Source organism: Schistocerca nitens, chromosome 3 (genome assembly GCF_023898315.1).
Source record: "Schistocerca nitens isolate TAMUIC-IGC-003100 chromosome 3, iqSchNite1.1, whole genome shotgun sequence".
Taxonomy (NCBI): Eukaryota; Metazoa; Arthropoda; class Insecta; order Orthoptera; family Acrididae; genus Schistocerca; species Schistocerca nitens.
In genome coordinates, this window is record NC_064616.1 from 447455282 (window position 1) to 447477710 (window position 22429).

The 22429-nt window shown below is 38.7% G+C and overlaps 1 protein-coding gene across 3 annotated transcripts in view; it reads right to left on the reverse strand.

Annotated features, from left to right (window-relative positions):
• LOC126248378 (fibrillin-1-like) overlaps positions 1–22429 on the reverse strand; it is a 647044-nt gene that overhangs the window by 445607 nt on the left and 179008 nt on the right. For all 3 annotated transcript variants that reach the window (XM_049949314.1, XM_049949313.1, XM_049949315.1), the window contains exons 3-5: positions 18243–18330; positions 16013–16202; positions 12437–12584 (exon numbers count right to left, since the gene is read on the reverse strand). In XM_049949314.1, coding sequence (XP_049805271.1) covers positions 12437–12584; positions 16013–16202; positions 18243–18330 — 426 coding nt within the window. The remainder of the gene's footprint in view (positions 1–12436; positions 12585–16012; positions 16203–18242; positions 18331–22429) is intronic.

Sequence of the window (22429 nt, forward strand, 5' to 3'; positions counted from 1 at the left end):
AAATATCACCTCCGGTTGTAGTGTTCTTCATGGCTACTACATCGAGGAGCTCCTCCCTCACCTGAAGATCTCTATTAACACCTCTAATAAATATGGCAAGCTGCGTTGTTCCAGTGATACCAACACTTTCGTCCAGAGCTAGAGAATACGCTATAAAATCGTTACAGTTATTTACAAGCTGGCTCTGGACGTCGTCTCCCATGTCCTGTATGTGACGCATAATGATCATGTTAGATAATGGCGCAATACGAAACTGTTCAACTTGAGATGGACACAAATGTTCCGCTGCAACTACCAAACATTCTTTTATTAAATCACCATCAGTGAAGGGGCGCAGGGATTTTGCTAAAATCCAGCAATTTTGTAACTCACTCTGAGAGCTGCCTCAGTTGATTTTTCTTCGTCGTCCAGATCTTCTTCGGATAGCTTCCTTTTAAGTTTAGTAACTTCCTGTGCACGATCTGGTCCATCACATTTTCCACTTCCGCAGTCTTTCGCGTGGTACGACATATAATGTCACTGCAAATTAAATTTCCTAAAAGAATTCAGCGTTTTGTGACATACTAAACATTTTGCAACACCATCTTTTTCTGTAAACAGACACAATTCCTCCCAATGGGGGTTGAACTGCGAAAGCATGATTGGGGTTACAGAACGGCCACTTGACATGATTCTTAACCATCGAAGTGACTGTTAGAGCTGATCGTAGTACTTTAAACGTTACACAGTCGGCGCGAATTCAATAGGCAGGCTGCGGCCCTATTCAAACGTGTGCGCGCATTTCCCCTCCTTCCCCTCCTTCCCTACTCCGCGACCTTGCACCTGCTCGCGAGCACATGCCTGAGCATACGCGAGTACTCGCGCTCAAAACCGGCCAGTTGTTAAGCCCTGCACTACAAGATCCATGGGTTGACGCATGGCATGACACACGACAGTTACCTTTTTAGTGCCGACTGCAGGAATGATCACTTCACCCAGCACACATAGTCTCCTCCCACTCGGATGTGCATCTTCCTGTCCACAGTTTCTCATCTCATCTAGCATAATCTTTGAGCAATCACAATCTATAATTGCCTGAGAAGCTTTCAGAAAGTCCCATCCGAGAATGACATCATGCCTACACTCTTGTAAGACAATGAATTCTAAGGGCTGTGTATGGTCACTTATACCCACATGAATGGTACATCTTCCTGTAGGTTTTACATATTTCCCATTAGCCATCTTCAGCAGAGATGTTTTGTTGTCAATGAATAGGGTTTTCTGCAGCTGGTGATGGTACTTCTCCAAAATGACTGAATGTGATGCTCCGGAGTCCTCAAGAGCTTGGGCTGGTCAGCAATCCATGAGGATATCAACGTAGTTTCCTATCATTTTTATAGTGATCAATGGAGGAGGATTTTTCTCTTCAGTGGCCTCACCTCCAAGTAAGGTCACACCCTTTAGTTTTCCAGGTTGCGTTGGCTAGGTGATCGGCTGGAGCTTCTAAATGGCAATGTAGACCTTGATCAGCATGTTGGGGAGTGTCGTCTCCAGTGGCTAGCGTGTGGTGATGGTGACCTACATCATCCTGCACCCCCATCTTTTTGTTCATCTTCATCGTCCAGAAGTTGGCGTTGGCTAAGATCGGTCTGCTGTCTTCTGACACAGGCATCATCAAATATCTGTTGCCTTTCTCTACAATATAACACCACATGTCCCGGTTGTCCACAGTGGAAACATACTGGTTGGTTATCCTGGGTCCTCCAGGGGTTAGTCTTTCTTGGTGCCCAAACAGGTTACTCATGCAGCATTGTAGGAACGTAACTCCACCTGGGTCTCGACTTTTTCACTGTTTTAAAGGGAAATGAAGGACAAGAGATTGGGTTCAATGTCTGTTCCACTTCCTCCCTTATGACCCCTTGAAGTGTCTCTGTTTCTTGCTCGCGTGCAATCCAAGTGCCTTCTGAACACACGGTGTCATCTCATATGTTAAATTTGGCTATACGCTCATATACCTCCAGCCATTTGTTTGGATCTTGGCCATCATCACCAGAGAACCCGGAAGGGTGTCTCATGTGGTGGCACACAGTTGCTGTCATTGTAACGTCTTCTTCTTCTTCTGTCTCTGATAGATTGAGATCTGTTGAATATGGCTCGAACTTGGGTTTCTCGCCACATAAATGGTGGCTCTGGCGTGGCCTGATGGGAGCCACTATGTTGTCGATAATGTGCACTATCACAAGGTCCAATACCCAGCGCCTCCACCAGAATAATGTCATGTGTAAGTAGGTGTAAGTAAATGAATGATGAACACTAACTTCACTTAACGAAGGTTATTCACCACTTGCACATACAAGAACGCGCAGCAAACTGCCTCCGGCCAGAACACATACAGTATATATAAAGTTACAGAACATTCCAATAGAATGATTCTTGACATTTGTGGATACTTCTAGAATGTACTTGAACCAAATACAGAAATTAAAATTGTACAGTCCAGGTGAGTTTTAAACTCGCGACCCTACATACAACAGTTTAGTATCACAACCACTACACCATGGTGTTACTCAGCTTCTGTGACAATATAGTTAGTTTCAAGTTCCACTGATCATTAGTAAAGTTAATCATAGTTGTGGGGAATGAGTCATTTTACATTCACACCAAACATTCATGTGTAAGTATGGCTACATCCTGACTTCTTACAAGTGCTTTCTTTATTTTTATTTTTTTAATAAATATGTGAATTATTAATTCCCACCCACAAATTTTTACACATTACAAAAATAGAAATTCTTTTTACAGAATAAAAAGAGTTGTCAAGGGGAATCTTTTTCAGTTTTTTTTTCATATTTAACTTTGCTGCCTGCCAGACACTTTATATCACTGGGGAAGTGACCAAAAATTTTAGTGGCAGCATTGTGTCCCTTTTGATGCTAAAGATAACGTTACTGTGGAATAATGAATGTAATATTTTTCTTCGGGTATTGAAACAATTATGTATATCGCTGTTCTGAGCTGCAGTGGATTATTTACAACAATCTTCATGAAGGAATAATTATATTATGAAGTAGTAGTTAAAATGATTAACTCCCTAAACAGTTGTCTGCCAGGTGATTGTGGGTGAGCTCCACACATTATGCTTACAGCAGGTTTTTAAGCAATGAAGACTTTCTTAGTGATGAATTGTGCCAGAACATTATTCCATTTGACATGTCTCTCCGAAGATTTCTAATGACTCAAAGTGCAAATATGACTGAAGTGTTTTTTTTTTTTTTTTTTTTTTTTTTAGTTCAAAAGTGTGTTTTTTCTAGTTTAAAGTTTCATCAACATGGATATCTAAAATATTTGATGTTTACACCCTAGTTATCATTGTGAATTACACTTATCATTGGTGTAGTACATCTAGATGTGCAGAACTGACTACGTTGTGACTTTTTGAAATTGAGAGTGAGTCCTTTTGCCGTATGTAGGTTTGGACTGATTACAATACTAGTTTCATCTTCAAAAAGAACTAGGTCTGCATGTTGCATATTGGATGAAAAGTTGTTTGCATATGTGAGAAACAGTAGTGAACATCAGACTGAGGCTTGTGGAAGCCCTTAACTGGTTTATCCCCACACAGAAGAATACCCCTTCCTTACATTTGGTAAAATTATTGAGTACAGTTTTCTTAATTCTTCTAGTTAGATATGATATTATTGATTGGTTGGCTATACCATCAACTCCTTCCCCCATGAACCATGGACCTTGACGTTGGTGGGGAGGCTTGCGTGCCTCAGCGATACAGATGGCCGTACTGTAGGTGCAACCACAACGGAGGGGTATCTGTTGAGAGGCCAGACAAACATGTGGTTCCTGAAGAGGGGCAGCAGCCTTTTCAGTAGTTGCAGGGGCAACAGTCTGGATGATTGACTGATCTGGCCTTGTAACATTAACCAAAACGGCCTTGCTGTGCTGGTACTGCGAATGGCTGAAAGCAAGGGGAAACTACAGCCATAATTTTTCCCGAGGACATGCAGCTTTACTGTATGATTAAATGATGATGGCGTCCTCTTGGGTAAAATATTCCAGAGGTAAAATAGTCCCCCATTCGGATCTCCGGGCGGGGACTACTCAAGAGGACGTCATTATCAGGAGAAAGAAAACTGGCATTCTACGGATCGGAGCGTGGAATGTCAGACCCTTTAATCGGGCAGGTAGGTTAGAAAATTTAAAAAGGGAAATGGATAGGTTAAAGTTAGATATAGTGGGAATTAGTGAAGTTCGGTGGCAGGAGGAACAAGACTTTTGGTCAGGTGATTACAGATTTATAAATACAAAATCAAATAGGGGTAATGCAGGAGTACATTTAATAATGAATAAAAAAATAGGAGTGCGGGTTAGCTACTACAAACAGCATAGTGAACGCATTATTGCGGCCAAGATAGACACAAAGCCCATGCCTACTACAGTAGTACAAGTTTATGTGCCAACTATCTCTGCAGATGATGAAGAAATTGATGAAATGTATGACGAGATAAAAGAAATTATTCAGGTAGTGAAGGGAGACAAAAATTTAATAGTCATGGGTGACTGGAATTCGTCAGTAGGAAAAGGGAGAGAAGGAAACATAGTAGGTGAATATGGATTGGGGAGAAGAAATGAAAGAGGAAGCCGCCTTGTAGAATTTTGCACAGAGCATAACTTAATCATAGCTAACACTTGGTTCAAGAATCATAAAAGAAGGTTGTATACCTGGAAGAATCCTGGAGATACTAAAAGGTATCAGATAGATTATATAATGGTAAGACAGAGATTTAGGAACCAGGTTTTAAATTGTAAGACATTTCCAGGGGCAGATGTGGATTCTGACCACAATCTATTGGTTATGAACTGCAGATTGAAACTGAAGAAACTGCAAAAAGGTCGGAATTTAAGGAGATGGGACCTGGATAAACTGAAAGAACGAGAGGTTGTAGAGAGTTTCAGGGAGAGCATAAGGGAACAATTGACAGGAATGAGGGAAAGAAATACAGTAGAAGAAGAATGGGTAGCTCTGAGGGATGAAATAGTGAAGGCAGCAGAGGATCAAGTAGGTAAAAAGACGAGGGCTAATAGAAATCCTTGGGTAACAGAAGAAATATTGAATTTAATTGATGAAAGGAGAAAATATAAAAATGCAGTAAATGAAGCAGGCAAAAAGGAATACAATCATCTCAAAAATGAGATCGACAGGAAGTGCAAAATGGCTAAGCAGGGATGGCTAGAGGACAAATGTAAGGATGTAGAGGCTTATCTCATTAGGGGTAAGATAGATACTGCCTACACGAAAATTAAAGTGACCTTTGGAGAGAAGAGAACCACTTGTATGAATATCAAGAGCTCAGATGGCAACCCAGTTCTAAGCAAAGAAGGGAAGGCAGAAAGGTGGAAGGAGTATATAGAGGGTTTATACAAGGGCGATGTACTTGAGGACAATATTATGGAAATGGAAGAGGATGTAGATGAAGATGAAATGGGAGATAAGATACTGCGTGAAGAGTCTGACAGAGCACTGAAAGACCTGAGTCGAAACAAGGCCCCGGGAGTAGACAACATTCCATTAGAACAGCTGCAAAATACTAACGCGAATTCTTTACAGACGAATGGAAAAACTGGTAGAAGCGGACCTCGGGGAAGATCAGTTTGGATTCCATAGAAATGTTGGAACACGTGAGGCAATACTAACCTTACGACTTATCTTAGAAGAAAGATTAAGAAAAGGCAAACCTACGTTTCTAGCATTTGTAGACTTAGAGAAAGCTTTTGACAACGTTAACTGGAATACTCTCTTTCAAATTCTGAAGGTGACAGGGGTAAAATACAAGGAGCGAAAGGCTATTTACAATTTGTACAGAAACCAGATGGCAGTTATAAGAGTCGAGGGGCATGAAAGGGAAGCAGTGGTTGGGAAAGGAGTGAGACAGGGTTGTAGCCTCTCCCCGATGTTATTCAATCTGTATATTGAGCAAGCAGTAAAGGAAACAAAAGAAAAATTCGGAGTAGGTATTAAAATTCATGGAGAAGAAGTAAAAACTTTGAGGTTCGCCGATGACATTGTAATTCTGTCAGAGACAGCAAAGGACTTGGAAGAGCAGTTGAACGGAATGGACAGTGTCTTGAAAGGAGGATATAAGATGAACATCAACAAAAGCAAAACGAGGATAATGGAATGTTGTCAAATTAAATCGGGTGATGCTGAGGGGATTAGATTAGGAAATGAGACACTTAAAGTAGTAAAGGAGTTTTGCTATTTAGGGAGTAAAATAACTGATGATGGTCGAAGTAGAGAGGATATAAAATGTAGACTGGCAATGGCGAGGAAATCGTTTCTGAAGAAGAGAAATTTGTTAACATCGAGTATAGATTTAAGTGTCAGGAAGTCGTTTCTGAAAGTATTTGTATGGAGTGTAGCCATGTATGGAAGTGAAACATGGATGATAAATAGTTTGGACAAGAAGAGAATAGAAGCTTTCAAAATGTGGTGCTACAGAAGGATGCTGAAGATAAGGTGGGTAGATCACGTAACTAATGAGGAGGTATTGAATAGGATTGGGGAGAAGAGAAGTTTGTGGCACAACTTGACTAGAAGAAGGGATCGGTTGGTAGGACATGTTTTGAGGCATCAAGGGATCACAAATTTAGCATTGGAGGGCAGCGTGGAGGGTAAAAATCGTAGAGGGAGACCAAGAGATGAATACACTAAGCAGATTCAGAAGGATGTAGGTTGCAGTAGATACTGGGAGATGAAGAAGCTTGCACAGGATAGAGTAGCATGGAGAGCTGCATCAAACCAGTCTCAGGACTGAAGACCACAACAACAACAACACCATCAACTCAACAAAGCCTCAGTTTATCTGGAATTTTGTAATTCACACAGTCAGGTGCCTTACGTAGGTAACAGAAAATACCATCTGGTGCTATTTTGCTATTTAATGCCTGTAAAATTTGGTCCCATTCTCAGTTGATCAACTCTTCTGAAATCCAAACTGTGATTAATTGAGAATATTATGGTTGCTCAGGTTGGATACTATTATAGCAGGACTGGCCGTAACATGCAAAACTGTAGGTGTGCACAATGTGCAGGCCATGTGTGGGCCAGGGCTCGGTCTGTCTCAACTTCTCTCAATCCTTCATGGAAGTACTCAGTATGGCACAACATTTCATGTAGTAGAGCAACATGGCACTGTTTCATCTGATATATGGTGTGGTATTTTTCAAAGTGCCATCACTGTGTATTCGTCACTATTTGTTTGTGGTTTAAAGGAAATGTAAAAGAACAATGGTTTTTGCAGTGGCATACACACTCAAAAAGAGGCAGCTAGCAACATACTGTCACGATCACTGAAATATGAATGGGAATTGTAGCACTTTTTCAAAGAGAATGACAAAAATTCTCTGTGTCTATTATGCAGTAAAACCACAAATATACTATACAATGGCATTACACCACAATGCATAAGGAATTTAAAGATTTAGTTATAATGAAAGAGAAAATCTAGTTGGCAGTACTGCACAGTAACTTGATCTCAATATGAAAATCATTGTGTTCGTGTTCTTTGCATTTTTTAAGTATTTCCCTGTAGAAATCCAATGTGTTTACAGTCTGCTCTACTGTTTCTTTAGTTTAGCCAGCAACAAACTGTAGCAGCCCATCATTAAATGCTAGCTACAAAATAAAGCTCAAAATTGCCAGATCTGATAAACCTTTCAGTGATGATGAGTTCATTCAAGTGCACATTGTTGGGACAGTGGAACTCATGGTGCCATTGGAGGTACAGAAGTTCTTCAAAATCAGTCTTTCATGACAAATGATAACTCACCAGATAGCTGTTACGGTAATGGGTGTCTATGTCTACAGGCAGTTAATTGACAATCACAGCAAGTTCATTGCATTCTCAATTGTTCTACATGTCGATCGACATTTTGGACACAGTACAACTTGCAGTTTATGTTCAGGGAGTCAACAGCAATATGCATATGACAGAAGAACTATTAGATATGGTGCCAATGCAAGACATAATGAGAGGGATCGACTTGCCAAAAATCATTGAAGAAGCAATTGAAGCCCTTGGCCTGAATTAGAACATGATGGTCTTAGTTACTGCCAGTGGAGTGCTAGTGATGTGAGTGGCACAAAATGGGCTCTTAGCATCGTTGCGCAAAAAATTACAATGATCAACAAACCATTTGTGTTTAAGTCATCGTTTTGCACACCAAGAAGCATTTTGTGCTAAGTTTTAGGGGATAGAGCCTGTCATATGAAACTGATGGTCTGAATAGTAAATTTTCTAAAGTCAGACGGACTCTTACAACGTCACTTTAAGCAGTTTTTGATGGAACTACAGAACAGTATAGAGATTTTCTACTGTGGTTAAGTTGAGGGTCACACATGTAATGATTTTTCGAGTTAAGATCTACTATTGTTCAATTTATGAAGCACAAAGGAAAGCATGAACTAACATTAGAAGATTCAGAATGGATTGCAAACCTCACATTTTTAGTTGACTTGACTGCACACTTGAACACCCTCACTAAGACTTAGCAAGGTAAAATGCATTTAATATCTGATTTAATGGGAAAGGTGGATGTATTTACAATCAAAATCACATTGTGGAAGAAACAACTTCTGAAAAAGAAAATCCTCCATTTCGCTAAGTTCTCTGGTGTTAAAGAAAATGTGAATTTTCAACAACTCATTTTGGTGCTGGAAGAAATACAGGAACATTTTTCAAATCATTTGTGGGACACTGCCAACCCCACATCCGTTTTTGAGACATTTCAGGACCATTTTTTGTATCAGCTGATACTGCCCCTGCTCATTTGCAAATCAATTTGATTGATCAGGAGTGTAATTTCTGATTAAAGACCAATTCTATTATGTTACACCTGTCCAGGAATTCTATGAAGGTTTTCCTCAGGAAGAGTTTCCACATCTCTATACTGAGACTGTAAAAGTGATATCCTGTTTGGATCAACATATGTGTGTGAAAGATTTTTCGATAAGGGAACTAAATAAGTCATGATTACATGGCAGCCTGCTTGATGACAATCGGATAAATTACCTCTACCTGTCAATGTGCTGACAGTTTATACCAGATATCAATTTTATTTTGTCTTCAGTGAATCAGAAGTAATTAAAGAATGATGAGAATTGTCTTTTTCTCCCTGATACATTTTATCGAGAATTGTAGCCATGATACCATGACTAGAGAAGTGATAGGTAATAATTTTTTCCCTTAACATGTAGATTAAATCCTTAATGGGATTCTATAGAGACTATTTGTTTTTGCATCTTTTTCTATATGTAAGTTGAAATGTTGTAAGAATTTTACATGGGACTATGTGGCTCACACAATATTAGTGATGTAATGTAGTTGCAAACTCAACTTCAATTTAAATTTTTTTTAATTTTTGTAGACATATGCACTTGTACCAACAGTAAGTAAGAGTTTAACACTGCTGTCCATGATACATAGCTCAAGTTTCTTGAATTTTCTAATATGGCATAATATGAAACCAAGTCACATGTGAGCCAGTCTGTGTTCTGGGCACAACTCTTCTACTGTCTAAGCTAAACAGCGCATCTGCAGTTCCCACTCAGACAGCATAGCAGGATGGTTGGGGAAATGGGCACTGAAATGAGAGAGAGTGGCCTGTGTGCCAAAGGGCTGCACATATGCAGAGATACAGGTTGCCCCTATATTATAGAATACACTAACTGCTCAAACATGTTTAAAAATTCTGTCAGTAATGAACTGTAGCAGTAGGTATTGACATCTCTATCACCTAGTGCTGATCAAACAGACCAAAACCACAGGGCATAATATTTTGTGTTTATGAATAGATTTCTTAATTTTAGTTACAGTTTTCCTAATTTTTAAGATACTACAGCTGAAACTGAAGCATTTTTTTCATGCAAAAGCTATGATTCAGAAAACTAAGCAATGCAGATGACTGCGCAGCTTGAGAGAACTACTACAGAGACCAACTTAATCAATCCCCAGCAAATTTACTCTTTCTTGAGATTTGTTCCTTGTAATCAAAATCATAACAAATAAGTTGCAACACACACAACCAACAGGAATGATACAAAAATAACTCCCACATATACTTCAATTCCTTATCTGGAATTCAGAATTGGTTCTTCATGTTCTGGTACAGAAGTCTTAACAGCATGCCTACAGATGTGAAACAAGAAAGTGGGTATCATTACAAATTTAAAGAAAAAGTAAATTAAAAGCACATTGCAGAATAATGTCTTCTGTAAATAATCTGGGTTCCTAGATTCAGGGATAAAAAATCACTGTTACTAACATTATTCGTTACAGTACTGCTTACAGCCTAACTGTTCGCATTAAAGTTAAACAAGGACTACTGGTTAAAAAATAGCTCCACAGTATAAATGGTATTTCTACTCTTTTTTAGGCACCAACAGATTATAGCAAGTAATCTTTGATGGCTGTTAATTTTTAATATGAGAAAACTTGCTGACAAATTAAATCATTGTAGTGGACTGTGAGTTTACTTGTACATTTATCTTTCATGGAAAATGCCCTTACCACCTGAGATATTCATGCAAAAATTGTGTCACATTTTTAATCAGCTGACACACTATGTGATCAAAAGTATCTGGAAACCTGACTGAAAATGACTTGCAAGTTCGTGGTGTCCTCCGTCGGTAATGCAGGAATTCAATACAGTGTTCGCCCACCCTTAGCCTTGATGACAGCTTCCACTCTCACAGCAATACAGTCAATCAGGTGCTGGAAGGTTTCTTGGGGAATAGCAGCCCATTCTTCACAGAGTGCTGCACTAAGGAGAGGTGTTGATGTCGATCAGTGAGGCCTGGCACAAAGTCAGTGCTCCAAAACATCCCAAAGGTGTTCTATAGGATTCAGGTCAGGACTCTGTGCAGGCCAGTCCATTACAGGGATATTATTGTCATGTAACCACTCTGCCACAGGCCATGCATTATTAACAGGTGCTTGATTGTGTTGAAAGATGCGATCATCATCCTCAAATTGCTCTTTAACAGTGAGAAGCAAGAAGGTGCTTAAAACATCAATGTATGCCTGTGCTGTGATCGTACCATGCAAAACAACAAGGGCATTTTTCCACTGTTCAACGGTCCAATGTTTACACTCCTTACAACAAGCGGGGCATCGTTTGGCATTTACTGGCGTGATGTGGAGTTTATGAGCAGCCGCTCGACCATGAAATCCAAGTATTCTCACCTCATGCCTAACTTTCATAGTACTTGCAGTGTATCCTGATGCAGTCTGGAATTCCTGTATGATGGTCTGGATAGATGTCTGCCTATTACACATTACGAATTACGACCCTCTTCAACTGTCGGGAGTCTGTCAGTCAACAGATGAGGTCAGCCTGTACACTTTTGTGCTGTATGTGTCCCTTCATGTTTCCACTTCACTATCACATCATAATCAGTGGACCTTGGGGTGTTTAGGAGAGTGGACATCTTGCATACAATCGTGTGACACAAGTGACAGCCAATCACATGACCATGTTCGAAGTCCCTGAGTTCCGGGGAGCACCCCATTCTGCTCTCTCACAATGTCTAATGACTACTGTGGTCGCTGATTTGGAGTACCTGGCAGTAGGTGGTAGCGCAATGAACCTAATATGACAAATGTATGTTCTTGGGGGTGTCCAGATACTTTTGATCACATAGTGTAAGAGAAAGGATATGAGGCATGGATAGATAGCTCAGTAAGACATCACCAATAAAAAACTACATCCTAAGTTCGAGTCCCCATCTGATGTACAGTACTAATTTGTCTGTGAGTTTCATAAGAAAATCAATCTTGTTGCTCAGTGAAAAGTTCTCTCTTGAAATTTTAATGCAGCCTACATGTGAGCTCACTGGCTACATTTGGATGAACGAACCAACTATGTGTTAACTGAGGTTCTTTCAGTAGCAAACTGTAGTGTTTGAGCAAGAACACAACCTACAATAATTCTGGCTCAACTATATCTTAGGGTCGGTTCTGTACTGCTGCCTTTTGGCCCAAATAATTAAACATCAATGTGACTTTGTACAACACTCAGTGGAATTTTATAGAATTAAGCACATGTTTTCAAATATATTAAATTAGAATTATTAACAAATGAAATGAGGTACAGTATCCCAAAGGATAATCAAGTAGCCTAATGCAACTTGTAAATTTAGTTGCCAAGTGAAGAATCAAACAAAGAAAGCATGTACAAAAAGTTAGCAATACATTTCTAAATAGACTTGCAGCAGATACTTAAATGAATCAATCAACAGACAAGAGCAGAGCAAAGCATCAAATGAAAAGTTCCAAACAGTTAATGAACAGAAAGTTATTTTTCATGGATCATGGATGATTCAAATCAATTTTGAACCCTTATCACCAACGCTAAAGCTGTACTCTTGCCTGAATTTTAGTCATACCTGTTAGGTAAATTATCTTGCTGGCATGATTTTCCATCAGCCATTAAAGAGAAGCCTTCTCTACATTCACACCGGTACGATCCTGGAACTGGTATACAGATGTGAGCACAAAGTTCTCCAGGCAATGTGTCACAAAGACTCTCCAAAGCTGAAACAACCAGTCATGGCATACAATATGAATTATTCTTACAGTAGCAAGGAAAGTGAATTTTAATGTATGCATTGACTTCAAATGTATTATGTATGACAAGATAAACATTAATAGTTATTACACTAACAGCTCTAGTTATTAAAATGGGAAAAGAATCAGACATAACTTAAATGTACTAAGAAAAATTAAAAAGAAAATCTGAAACAGTGTTTTCTGCCAGGGAATCAAACCATACAACAAACTGCCCAAGCAAATGAAAGGTATAGCTAAAACCAAAATGTTTAAGAAATACCTCTTTAATAATACATTGAGCATTACTTAAATAAGCAAAGTAAGGTTTAATAAAAAAAATGTTGCAGCTGACAAAAATTTACAAAATAAAACATCTCTGTCATTCCACAATATATTTTCAGAGAATATTGCATGTTACTACAAAACAAAGATTTGTGATGGAAAATGCTAGCCTCGTTTCACACCCCTGAGCTCAACATCTCATTTATTGTAGAGGGATGCTGATTAAGATTTTACAGAGAGACAAATGAAGATGTACAAATAATGTAATGGAGAGGCAGGTGTATCAACACGGTCCTGATGTCAACTGAAAGGATGTGTGTGCAGTGCTATCATTCCTTAATGAAATTTGGCATTAAAAATATATTCCTTTTTCAAACCAAAAGCTCAGTTCATGGAGCAAACACTAAAGGAGTGATCAAGAAGCTTCCATTCAAAGGCTGTACAGTCCAGAATCAAGTGTGCCAATCAGGCAAATTCACCATGAATACTGAGACAATCATCCCATGATGCACCAGGTTGAAGATATCCATTTGGTAAAGCACCATGTCCTGCTGTGTGAAGAAGTCCGTACCTGCCTTCTGCATTCCTCGAGCATCAGGAATCACTGACCATTCAAGTCCTTTTTTGAGGGACTGAAGGCATGATAATTGCATGGGAAAGAGACCAGGACTATAGATGGGGTACTCAAAAGCCTCCCACTTGGATGAGGCTGGCGTCCCAGATTGACCAGCATCTTGTGTCAAATCTCAGCTACCACAGAACTTAATATGAAGATAGTAACTGTTCTCAAAAGAACAGATACCATTGATGACCATGCAGCTTCTCTAGAATAAATGATAATTAATTGAAACCCTCAGCTGCCAACAGGTGTTGTTGGTATACCTCGATGGGGACAGCTGAAAATGTATGCCCCGACCGAGATTCAAACCCGGGATCTCCCGCTTACATGGCAGACGCTCTATCCATCTGAGCCACTGAGGACACAGATGAATAGTGTGACTGCAGGAACTTATCCCTTGCACACTTCCTATGAGACCCACATTTCCAACTGTCCACAATCTACATACATAATGTTCCTAACAGATATTTGCCCATCCACTCATTACTTGTGCCAACTAAGGTGACGATTCCTGTCTCACAGGAAGCATGCAAAAGATAAGTCCCTCCAGTCACACTATTCATCTGTGTCCTCAGTGGCTCAGATGGATAGAGCGTCTGCCATGTAAGCGGGAGATCCCAGGTTCGAATCCTGGTCGGGGCACACATTTTCAGCTACCCCATCAAGGTATACCAACAACACCTGTTGGCAGCTGAGGGTTTCAATTAATTATCATTTATACCACAGAACTTGGTGCACCATTCCACAATGGTGATTTTTGATGGACATGTTGCCCCATACACATTCTTCATTTTATGATTGATATCTACTGGTGCTTGTCCTTCAGCAGCCAAGAAAAGAATAACAGCATTTTGGTTCTGTTTGGATCCATTTGGTAATAAGGTCATCATAGTTAACATTTCTGCACTCACCACATGCACATCAGAAAGACGTGAATGCTACACTAACCCCTTACTACATGTCAGTTCTTGTATAACCAGATAGGAGTCATGCAACATTGCATATACACTGCAGCAATGCTCTGAAGTGGAAACTCTCTGATTGCCCCTTACTAAAATAAGAATAATCATCATTAAGATTTAAAGTTGCTTAAGTTGCTCCAGAAGGGTGTCCATTATTCAGGAACGCACATTTTCAGTAGCTTACCAGCAGCCATAAAAAGTTCAATTACTAATAAAATTCAGTCTAAGATGAGCCTAAAGGATTTATTGGTGGGCAACTCCTTCTACTTCACTGATGAATTTCTCAGTATAACCAACTGATGTGTACGTACAAACTTGTAGCATGCTGGAATAATTGCAGGTCAGCAATCAATACAGTGACAAACCAGGCAAAGATGAAAATTTCACTTTTTTTTATTTACTCAATGACTAGTTTTGGGCTGGGACCCATTTTCAAATCATTGTGCCAGATAATCAAAATAGTATGTCCAAAAATACAAAAACCATGTCAAAAATATATGTGTATTATGTAACTGTTCATCTGCAGTTCATAATACATATATATTTTTAACATGGTTTTTGTATTTTTGGAAATACCATTTTGACTATTGGCATGATGATTTGAAAATGCATCCCAGCCCAAAACTAGTCACTGAGTAAATAAAAAAAAAGTGAAATCTGCAACTTTGGCTGGTTTTTCGTAGTACTGATGTGTGTATATTGGGGTTGGGTTGTTTTTGGGGAAGGAGACCAGACAGCGAGGTCATCGGTCTCATCGGATTAGGGAAGGATGGGGAAGGAAGTCGGCCGTGCCCTTTCAGAGGAACCATCCCGGCATTTGCCTGGAGTGATTTAGGGAAAACCTAAATCAGGATGGCCGGACGCGGGATTGAACCGTCGACCTCCCGAATGCGAGTCCAGTGTCGAACCACTGCGCCATCTCGCTCGGTATGTGTATATTGCTAATAATATCAAATAATGTGGGTGTTAGAACTCTCTGACTTCTATACAAATTAAGTGCAGTAATGTGTTGTAAAATGATTTTTCTATTTGATGATGCATGGCTACAATAGCCTAAGAATTATCATATGCAGCTCATTGTACTGAACAAGGCTGCTATCACCTTTCAAATGAAAATGTATTTAGGATTTCTGGATTTATTCCCCATCCATGAGGACCACTTGGGATCTGTGGAAGGTACTTTACCATATTTACTAGCATTTTTCTTTGTAAATATTTATTGTGTATTTTCATTTTCTGACATGTTCTCCTCACCATGGATCTATTGGAATGAAAAGTACATCTAAGCTAATCTAATGTAAGTGCAATGTGTGCAGTAACTTGTGATGAAATGTTAATAAGCTGTGTTACACTAGTAAGTCACAAATGGACATTAACAAAATCTGAGACAGCAAAGGAACCTCTACTACCAGCTGCCACCAGAGTGGAATTTACAGACAAAAAAATTACTATCACAAAAATTTATCTCACATTTCCTCCTGTTTCTTATGCAGATATCCATCACAAAAAAGTAAATAAATAGTTTTTTCAAAGACATGAGTAGTGCTCACCTGGTAATGGTGGTGTTGATATTATCCCAGGATTGTCTGCAGGTTCCGAAAACTTTGTACTGGAGGATACTTCAGCGCAGCAAGTCTTGTATGCTTGATCCCATGGATGACCCAAAGAAAATGACTGAAAGGTGCATCCCATTGCCATTGATCCCGAAAACAGTCCTAATTTGCATGCTTCACAGCAGTCCTGTACAGAAATTTTTAATAAAAATTAAATAACAAATAGACCAGAGATAAATATATATGATTATTAGTTTCATTGAAAAAATTACTGTTTATTTCTATTCCACTGACAAAATTTCTTAGTAGACTGTTTAATTTGTGTCTTATTAATAATATAAAATAATATGGTGTTACTGCTCCACATCTTCAGTGCAGTAATGTGATCAATGTGTGTTGTAAAATGATTTCCTGATTTAATTATATGTGGCTACAAACAGTTTAAGAAATATAATATGCATGTCAATGTATTGTACAATTACATGTTTCATGAGAAGTTTGTTATTACCTGCAAAACGAAAATATGCTTAAGATTTTTTATTTATTCCACAGCCTTGATGAACATTTGACTTAGGATCTGTGGAAGGGACATTAGCAGATCTCTTTTTTTTTTTTCAATATGTATTTATTCATTTTTTTATTAGATGTCCAACATCCTTGGGGATACCCTCACCATTGGCCTATGGAACAAAAAGTTTTTCTTATCCACTATAACATAATCTTTCTTTTGTGTACGACAGTCATTAGTCCCATAATTATAAGTGCTCAGTAGAGGCATGTAGATGAGCAAGTGTACTTTCAACAACAATTGATGAATGGAGCATTTTGTTTTGTGTTTTCTTATAGGACCTTTCTAACTGAAATGCTGGACTTTCTAATTGTTCTTTACAATGCAGGAAATGCTGCAAAATGGTTCAAATCTATACCTCTGACAGGAGACAAAGGAACTCACTTGGGAAGAGACATGCAATGAGACATCAGGCATCATTCAACTGGGAACTAATTACATGTGGTACAATACAAGGTTCCATCTCAGGGTCCTTACTTTTTCTCCTTTATCTTAATGACCTCTCATTAGCAACATTTCAGCTGCCAAGTTCGTTTCATTTGCAGAGGATACAAACATTGCAATAAATAGCAAATCAAGTGTAATCTTAGAAAGATCAGTTAATGAAGTTTTCATGGACATCAACATATGGTTCCTAGCTAATTTTTTGTCACTAAACTTTGAAAAAATTCACTATATTCAGTTCAGAACTTGTAAGAGGTCTAAAAAAGACAATAAAAGTGGACAAAGTCAAATTCTTGATATTACAACTTGATAATAAATTCAACAATGAGGAGCACAACACATAACTGCTGAAGTCCTATACAAATCTCTATTTGCAATGTAAATGTTGTCAGACATAGGGAATATAAAAATGAAAAATCTTGCATATTATGATTACTTTCATTTATAATGCCATACTATTTCTTGGGGTAACTCATCAAGTCAAACTGAAGTGTTTTAGGTCAAAAAATGTGTAACAATAATTATTTGTGGGGTGAACTCAAGAATATCCTGCAGAGGCCTGTTTAGAGAACTAGGGAGATTAACAGTTGCTTCCCAATACATTTATTCCTTAAAAAAATTTGTCATTAAAAATATATCTATTTTTCAGACTAACAGCTCAGTTCAGGGACTCATTATTATAATAAGAATAATCTTCACAAAGATTTAAAGTCTTTTACTTTGGTCCACATGGGTTCATTACTCAGGAACACACATTTTCAATAACTTGCCAGCAGCCATTAAAAGTTTAACTATCAATAAAGGACCTAAAAGTCTATATTGGTGCCCAATTCCTTCTACTCCATTGATGAGTTTAAGAGAGAACCAACTAGTGTGCACTTGTTACTAATAGTATCAAATAATGTGAGAATTAGTACAATCTGTGTTCTCTACAAATTCAATGCATTGATTTGATCTTTGTAAATTAGTGTTGTAAAGTGATTTTTCAATTTAGTATTTATTGCCTTTTAAATTCAGATACGTTTAACATTTTTTGAGTCATTCCACATCCATGACAATGACTTCACTTGGGACATGTGGAAGCTACATCAGCTTATTTGTTTTTAATTGTAAATATTTATTGGGTGGTTTGAGGATCTCCTCACTATGGATCAATTGGAACAAAAAGTATCTGTCATTTAATCTAATGTAATAAACTGTGTTATACATTGTTACCTTGTGAAACTGTCCTCCACATTTATCTTCTGGAGTACAGTCCTTCCCTGATCTTGCTGCAGTTTTTCCACTTTCACACTGTTCGTCTCTGAAAATAGTATGTACACAACATTACAGTCATTTACATTTATTGTCTGATAAGAGGACAAAATTGGAGTGGTTATTTGGACTTATTGTAGGTGTATTTGACATTCAGTCACATAAGAATAGGAAATCAGCTCTCATATATATTAACAAGTATGATCCACAACCATATACAAATTGTAATCAATCTTCAATGTCTATTTCTCCAACACACCCACAGTCTTTTTATTTCTCTCCTTTTCTGCTCCTCCCCCCCCCCCTTCCCCCCAATCTCTGACAAACCACCCAACTGCACATAGTTACTCTACCCTCTCCTCACTTCATCCCTCTCTATGCTCTCATAAGCAGCACTTTACCATCCCCCACCACTACCCTACTATCCTTCCCTCTCCCCACCCCAGCCTCCTCTTTAACTCCAGCACTCAGACTGCTTCTGCCACCATGCTGTGTGTGTTTTGTTAAAATGGATAAAATGAAATACAGCATAATCAGATAATTATTTGTTTCGTTTTGGACTGTTTATTGCCTGAAGAAATACACATAAAACCACAAGGTAACTATGCAAATAGGATAGAAATCAACAGATTTGATGTACATTTAAAGACAAACAAATGATTACAATTTCACAGAAATACGATGGTTATTCAAGACAAAGAGAGAGAAAGAGCTTCACAAATTGAGCAAGTCAATAAGTATTGAGCCACCTATGGCCCTTATGCAAGCAGTTATTCAGCTTGGCATTGATTGATGCCCTACATCTACATCTACATCTACATTTATACTCCGCAAGCCACCCAACGGTGTGTGGCGGAGGGCACTTTACGTGCCACTGTCATTACCTCCCTTTCCTGTTCCAGTCGCGTATGGTTCGCGGGAAGAACGACTGTCTGAAAGCCTCCGTGCGCGCTCTAATCTCTCTAATTTTACATTCGTGATCTCCTCGGGAGGTATAAGTAGGGGGAAGCAATATATTTGATACCTCATCCAGAAAAGCACCCTTTCGAAACCTGGACAGCAAGCTACACCGCGATGCAGAGCGCCTCTCTTGCAGAGTCTGCCACTTGAGTGTATTAAACATCTCCGTAACGCTATCACGGTTACCAAATAACCCTGTGACAAAACGCGCCGCTCTTCTTTGGATCTTCTCTATCTCCTCCATCAACCCGATCTGGTATGGATCCCACACTGATGAGCAATACTCAAGTATAGGTCGAACGAGTGTTTTGTAAGCCACCTCCTTTGTTGATGGACTACATTTTCTAAGCACTCTCCCAATGAATCTCAACCTGGTACCCGCCTTACCAACAATTAATTTTATATGATCATTCCACTTCAAATCGTTCCGCACGCATACTCCCAGATATTTTACAGAAGTAACTGCTACCAGTGTTTGTTCCGTTATCATATAATCATACAATAAAGGATCCTTCTTTCTATGTATTCACAATACATTACATTTGTCTATGTTAAGGGACAGTTGCCACTCCCTGCACCAAGTGCCTATCCGCTGCAGATCTTCCTGCATTTCGCTACAATTTTCTAATGCTGCAACTTCTCTGTATACTACAGCATCATCCGCGAAAAGCCGCATGGAACTTCCGACACTATCTACTAGGTCATTTATATATATTGTGAAAAGCAATGGTCCCATAACACTCCCCTGTGGCACGCCGGAGGTTACTTTAATGTCTGTAGACGTCTCTCCATTGATAACAACATGCTGTGTTCTGTTTGCTAAAAACTCTTCAATCCAGCCACACAGCTGGTGTGATATTCCGTAGGCTCTTACTTTGTTTATCAGGCGACAGTGCGGAACTGTATCAAACGCCTTCCGGAAGTCAAGAAAAATAGCATCTACCTGGGAGCCTGTATCTAATATTTTCTGGGTCTCATGAACAAAGAAAGCGAGTTGGGTCTCACACGATCTTTGTTTCCGGAATCCATGTTGATTCCTACATAGTAGATTCTGGGTTTCCAAAAACGACATGATACTTGAGCAAAAAACATGTTCTAAAATTCTGCAACAGATCGACGTCAGAGATATACGTCTATAGTTTTGCGCATCTGCTCGACGACCCTTCTTGAAGACTGGGACTACCTGTGCTCTTTTCCAATCACTTGGAACCCTCCGTTCCTCTAGAGACTTGCGGTACACGGCTGTTAGAAGGGGGGAAAGTTCTTTCACGTACTCTGTGTAGAATCGAATTGGTATCCCGTCAGGTCCAGTGGATATCATGCCAAAATATGATGATCGTTGCAGTAATACTTCAGATATCATGACTTTCCCAATACCAAAGCACTTTTCTTCATCCTAATACAAGGATTTTCATCATTCTTAGTTCACAGCTATGGGCACCTATCCAGTCTTTGACTACTGTTTCATTTATGCCTGAATCATGGATCATGTCTCATCCATAGTGATATTCTTATCCTCAAAATCAGTTGGCTTCTTTCTAAGATGATCCAGATATTCAATTTTGGTTTTGTTTTTGGTCAGTATTCAATAAATATGGCACTGAGCTTGCAAAAATCCATATAATCTTGAATTTACTTTATTTTAAAGCTGTTTATGCATAATGCCACCTGTTATTTCAAACACTTTGCATTGCTAATCATTAAATTTCACATTATGAATGTTCTTGTTGATTGCAGTTTTGGGACAAAGAAGCACTGAAAGTGGCTAGCTGGCTCTTACCTCCCAGTTCTAGGGAACTGTTAATTGCATTTGACACCTCACCTCAGTTATGATTAACAGAAGTTTTTATAGCTAGGCTCAGTTATAGTGAAATATTTTATGAGTTGAAATTTTATACCCCTCACCTCCTCCTGAAACACAAATATGGCACTGCACTCCATAGTCCAATAAATGTAAGTCTTCGGGTTGTTGTTTTTGATTTATTCATTTATTATTGCCTTTAATGCAGTTTATACTTAAACTAGTTTCTAATGATCCCTTATTGATGATGCATAGAAAAGGTGAAATACATCACATGAAGATTAAATAAACCTATCTTGTGCTACCAAGACTGTTTTTTCTGTTCTAAGTATCTATTACAGTTGTTGCACCAATGCCACTGTGGTAATCATGGAGTGGAGTGATTTTAATCTCAGGAGTTTTGAAGAAATCTTTCCCAAAATCATAAAGACCCACTCTGTATTCAAAGAGGAAATGATGTGCTCCGTGGCCCTGTGCCAGCAATAAAAAGATCAATCATTACTGTACTTGCTGCAGTCATCCAGTTTGCCAGACTGATCATTTGGTGGTGTGTGGAGAGAATTTTGGGCGAATACTGACCATTTGTGAAAGACTCTGTATCAATTTATATTTGATGTTCATTATATGCTGCTAATTTTCCATACTCTATATGTTCATCTCACAGCAATCTATTACTGCTTCCTGTTATTTCTAACACAATAAACTAGTTTAAATTTTTATGTTTCATTTCATTTCATTTCACTGCTATGCAGGGTTATGTAAACTTTTTTTCCTATTTTGATTTATGTTGAGTTTTTTGTGTTAAACTGATGTTTGCATTGTAATATATGATAATATGAAATTTATGAATAAATATTTGTGATGAAACTAAAATAAATTAATCTTCATGGCTAAAACAATGCGGTATCCTTTTGGACCCCACAACACCATTTATGACACAAAGAAGTCACCACTCCATTTGAGGGTTAAGGGTGGATATCCAACAGAACATCCTGCGTGGTTTGTAGCTCCCAAGGAGTTTGCCTTTGATCTTGATGTTGCAAATCTTTGTGATCACTGTGGTGCACCATTTTTCATTTGGTGTTCATGGTGCAAGTTAATGATTTGTTCTGAACACTTAAGAAATGTCGACAATATCCATTTTGTGAAGTGTAATACATCCCACATAAAGTTAATCTTTGAACCTCCTGGACCCACATTTTATGTCACCTACCTGATATTCTCCTGATTCACATGGTGAGTCATTAGCAGCTAATATCTTTCTTGTCATAACTGTTAACCCAACACTTTCAAATGTGCTTTACTTGAGCTTGTGACATCACATGCACGGAGTTCCTTGTGAGACATAGAAGAAAATGCACAATGAATAATTTCTAAACCAGTTTTA